The 4,942-nt window shown below is 38.1% G+C and overlaps 1 protein-coding gene across 1 annotated transcript; it reads right to left on the bottom strand.

Moving 5' to 3' along the window:
- Window positions 1-641: 641 nt before the first annotated feature.
- On the bottom strand, window positions 642-4,935 carry bphl (biphenyl hydrolase like). The gene is made up of 7 exons (XM_005937241.3): window positions 4,798-4,935; window positions 3,286-3,389; window positions 2,945-3,111; window positions 1,360-1,513; window positions 1,107-1,238; window positions 871-994; window positions 642-784 (listed from the first exon to the last, which is right to left on the bottom strand). The coding sequence occupies exons 1-7, from the start codon at window positions 4,860-4,862 to the stop codon at window positions 694-696; spliced, it is 837 nt and encodes a 278-aa protein (XP_005937303.1). The 5' UTR covers window positions 4,863-4,935; the 3' UTR covers window positions 642-693.
- Between the last annotated feature and the right edge of the window lie 7 nt (window positions 4,936-4,942).

Genomic DNA, 4,942 nt, shown 5'->3' with positions numbered 1-4,942 from the left:
ATCGATCATCGATGCTCTAGAGTGAGAATCCAGCACAACCGATCTTGGTGCCGCACTAGATCCCTATTACTCATTCAGTGTGAATTAAGACACATATATTAGCTTTTAATGACACTTTCTTACAGTGGCACCCTCTATGAAATAGCAGAGACTTTATAAGAGTTTTATTGGTAAATATTTTATTCTTGTACCGGACTGTAAAAATCTTTATTTTGCTGTGAGCTTATAAGCATTTTAACACTGGGACCTCAGGGATTTTACCACTGAAGTCTTGCTTCAGCCCTTGAAGGTGACGCTTTGAGCTTTCCTTGTCAAATAAATGTACAATATTTAAAGATGGTAGTAATGTTTCTCCTCTTCAAATAAAGCCTTTGACCTGCTGAGCCCTTGACACATTTTTAGTAAACTTTGCTTCAGAGCATCCTGTTAAAGACAGTTGTCACAGGTCTGTAGCTGGATGGAACCCAGATTTTGTTACAAATGGAATTTATTTACATTAAATTGTAACTTTAATTAGTGTAAAAAGCTGTTTCGCATATTTCTATTTTTTTTTTTTATTAAATCTAACATTCCAAATGAAGATTGCATCATAAAAAAAAAAAATCAAAATAACATTACAATTCACATTCTACATTTTATTTTTAAAGTAACACCAACTCTTTTTCTCCACAGTCGAATAATGAAGCCGTGGTTTCATTCTTCTAGGAAGTCTTCCACCAGTGTGTTGAATTCATCAGCATGCCTCAGGTGGAGGTTGTGTTTCCCCTCTGGCATTAAATGCAATCTAGATTTGGGGATGAAAATCTTGATTTAGCTTGTACCTAAAAGTGAAATTCATCAATTTGTGGTAATATTATTGTGCGTTCTCACCGTGAACCTTTGATGTGTTTGAGGAGGTACTCAGGGTGGAGAATTGGCACCATGGGGTCTTTCTCTCCATGGATGATGAGGGTTGGACAGCTGATCAGGGGCAGAAGTTCCATGCAGATGCTTCCTAACCAGAGAGCAAAAAGGAAACATTCAGATTATCTGCATTAGTAAGAGACAAAATTAACAAGTGTCTTTTCAGATTGTCTAGTGTGCCTGCAACAGCACAGAGCCATCACCTTCTGGTCTGTGGACAAACTGTGCGATTCCATCCACCCAGGCCTCCCACAGTTTAGCAAAGACTTGCACCCCATACACCTCCTCCATGGGTTGCCTCATCCTCGCACTCCATTTGGAGACATCACGCACCTCTGAGTGTTCCCACAACATAACCGTTCACACACAAACACACAACGCGCACATAGTCAAGTGAAAGCCAATTTGTAGCTCGAATAACTTGCCACTTGTCCAAGGCAATAAAACGTGACACACCATTGTAAAGCTTGAGGTCCTGCTGGGAAACAAAAGCATTGGCTCCCCACACGACCATCTTGTTGATCAGATCGGGGTTCCTTGCGGCTGCAACCAGAGCCGTGATTCCCCCGTCACTCCACCCAAGCAGGGAGAACTTGCCGAATCCCAGTGTCTGCCAAAGAAATGATTAAAAAAAAAAAAGTAGGTTGTGTCAAAGCAGTAACACAACTTGCTGTTGTAAAAAATGCAAAAACTTTCTTTAACTGCAAGACCAGACAGTTGTACATTTATCTGTATATGAATTGTGATATATAAATCATGAAATGCAGTAAATAATGCAGAAGACAATTAGTCTTCATGCTTCTGAATGTACAGATATTGTGAGAAACCTATTTGACAGAATCCTTCCTGCGTGATTCACAGTTCTAAGACATTTTGAACAGTGAACCATGCAAATGGTTGGTGGTGGGGCATGGGGGTGGCCTTTAAATTTTCTGTTTTGAATCATCACTCAAATTTGAATAACAGGTGGGCGGGGCCAGAATAATGTGCCTGTGAAGATTACTTGTATGCATCTAGTATCTACAATCTTTTTCGCAACTTTGGCTGTGTGTAACACGAGTATCCACTATTGGAACATATAGTATACAATAACAAGATCAAAGAGAAAAATCAAAGAGAATATTAAAATATTATTAAAGCTTACCAACATACAACAGCTGTGTTGGATTCTGCAGCCTTCTAATTTCACACACTGTACGTGTAGCTCATTGGTTGCCAGTGATTTCAAAATGTGTATTTGCATAAGAGTTATGATGATGGTCAAAAAGCAATTTGATTGGCATACAAAATATTGCAGTAAATAAGTACTGAAAGGAGGGGGTTTGTTTGTAGCCTCATACCGGAAACTAAAACCCCAGACAGGGGCTTGTTGTCATGTTCATTACTGAAGGGTAAAAGAAGGATATAGCTTCATAAACCAGGAATTTTAATATTGGTGTACGAAAATAACATGTCTTAGTATTAGAATCGGACCGTGGATTAGACATCATTTAAGTCAGGGTTGCCTAAATTTTGATCAGAACACAAAGCAGAGAATAGAGGAGGCATATACACTAACTGTATATAATAATTTATTAATTGTGCTTTAAACACTTTCTCTAAACTGCGCAAAAAAGAAAAGAAAAGAAAAGAAAAGAAAGACCAAAAAGAAAAGGTCCAGGTAATTTTTTTAAGGTAATTTCCTGCCAATACATTATCTGTTTTGTTATGGGAGTTTCCATAAATGGTAAAACTCGATGTGTGGCTAAAAAAATAAAAAAAATAAAAAAAATAAAAATATTAGGATTAGTATTGCTTTCTAATATTTATCCAGATATTAGACTGTAGTAAAATCTAGCAGGTTTTGGATTGCAGAATTTAACTTATTTTCCATTTTGGATGAATTCTAGACCTTTATCATTTTACGACACGCTGAACTGAGCATGAAGTTTATCAGTCCCCATATGTTCCTTTCTTTCACATACCCCCCAGAGAAGGGGCTTCTCTGTAACCTGTAAAGGTCAGATTGGTAATCATTTTCACCCTGAGTTTATCAGCAAACCTTCATAAGATCAACTGCATCCTTCGCATCCCTCTCAAAAAAGTCAGGGGGGAAGTCTCTGTCTGGGGGACAGGATTGTCCATACCCGCGGGGATCCCAGCCAACTACAGTGAAGCGTTCTTTGGCCAGAGACTTAAGCTGAGGACCAAAATCTGTCTTTGTGCTTCCTGTGGTAGAAAATATAGCAGTTTTTCTTTTAGATGCTTAAAGGACTCAATCAAACTGTACTGAATGATATGCTATTCTTACAACAGAGATATTTTGAGTATAAAGATTTTGATGTCTTCCCATATAGCCAAACTTCGTTTCTACATTAAAAGGAGGCGTGTGCTTGTACTTACCCAGAGCGCCAGGAAGCAAGAGCACAGCATGTTTTCCTCTGCCTGTCTGCTCGTAGTACAGATCCACTCCATTAACAGGCTTCTTGCCTGAGGCCACTGAAGAGCTGCAGGGAAACACACGAGGAGACGGTGGCAGTCAAAATGAGCTGTGGATAGCAGAATAAGGTGGGATAGTTACTTTGAATGTTACAACCAAAGATAAAGTCGTCCTTTGTTAAGACAATTACAGCAATCACATTGTCCACCTTTTATGAGAATAGAAGAATCTTGGGTTTTATGGGCCCTTAAAAGCAGGTTTGAAAAGTGGAACCATTGTTCAGCTTAACCCTCACTGACAGCATCTGTTCCTGTAGATTTAGAATGCTGATGTATGGCACGCTCTTATTCTTGGTCTCTGTTACTATTAAAGCTATTTTGCTGGGATGAACTGTAAATGTTCTACCTACATTACTGCAGAACACATTTCAAAGCTGTGAAAATCAAAGGCTCTGAGTAAAGTGCGCCAACAACGGTACTTGAATAAAACAAAAGGTGTACATGAACTCATATAAGTTTTGATTATAAGCAGTTCAGATGCAGCAATTATTCATTTACTGAATAAAACTAACCTACTGGCAAATTACATGTTCAGAGATAACAGTGTTTGCAACAGCTCAGAGTTGCTGGTGGTTATTTACCATCACGTGATGGCAGTCATATATTTATGTGCGCGACTGTGATATTTCTCCATCCTTTAAAAACAAAACAAAACAAAAACAAACAAAAAAAACCCCGCAGTAATCTTTTTAAAGGTAATGTTTTGCAGTCTAACACATCTATAATATCAAGATTTACTCCTGCAAAAGCCTCGAGGCAAACACTTTATGCATTAAATGACGATGAGATTATTCTAAATATTATCCGTCTACAAGCAAGGTGTTTAGCTTTAATTTGAAAGACAGTCACGGAAGGATAAAGGATGAAAAAGGACATTATTGTTATTATTTGCTATTAAACAAAAACATCCCTAACAGTTATTCACCAGATCGACAATATAATATAATATAATATAATATAATATAATATAATATAATATAATATAATATTTAACCCCCTTTTCTGCATTTAAAATATTTGCAAAGTATGATTTACGACATTAAAACGTGTTAGAATATTATATTTATGTAATATTTGTGACAGATAAAGGACACAGTGTGGCCATGATGAAGACGAATACAGACATTAAACTCGCATTAAATAGAAATGGCTGTTACATCAGTTTTTATAGTTATATATATATAATCGATACTGTCGTAATATCACAGTTGGTTCATAAACACTATGTTGTAGTGAGTGGGCATACTACACCATCTAGTGGACTGGAATCAAACAAACCTCGAGGCAAGAACTACGACTGCAAGAAAACCCAACGCATTTCCTGCGTGGTCTCTGCAGCTCTGTGCAGTTTGTCCTTGAAGAGTCGTGCGTGTCATTTCACAGTGCACACAGTATGAAGACAGTAAGAACTGTTACCAGTACGGCCGGATCGCTGTCATGGCTCTCTGAAAGCCACGTCTCCCGAGTAAAAACAGCGCCATGTATGATCGGTGCGCACACTCAGCACGTCCTCAGTCAGTCCCCAGGTTTGATTTGGCTGGTTAAAAATTGTACAGTCTCT

The sequence above is a fragment of the Haplochromis burtoni genome, unplaced genomic scaffold (genome assembly GCF_018398535.1).
Source record: "Haplochromis burtoni strain Fernald_Lab_line unplaced genomic scaffold, NCSU_Asbu1 Contig_99, whole genome shotgun sequence".
In the NCBI taxonomy this organism is placed as follows: Eukaryota; Metazoa; Chordata; class Actinopteri; order Cichliformes; family Cichlidae; genus Haplochromis; species Haplochromis burtoni.
This window is presented reverse-complemented; position numbering and strand designations above follow the sequence as displayed.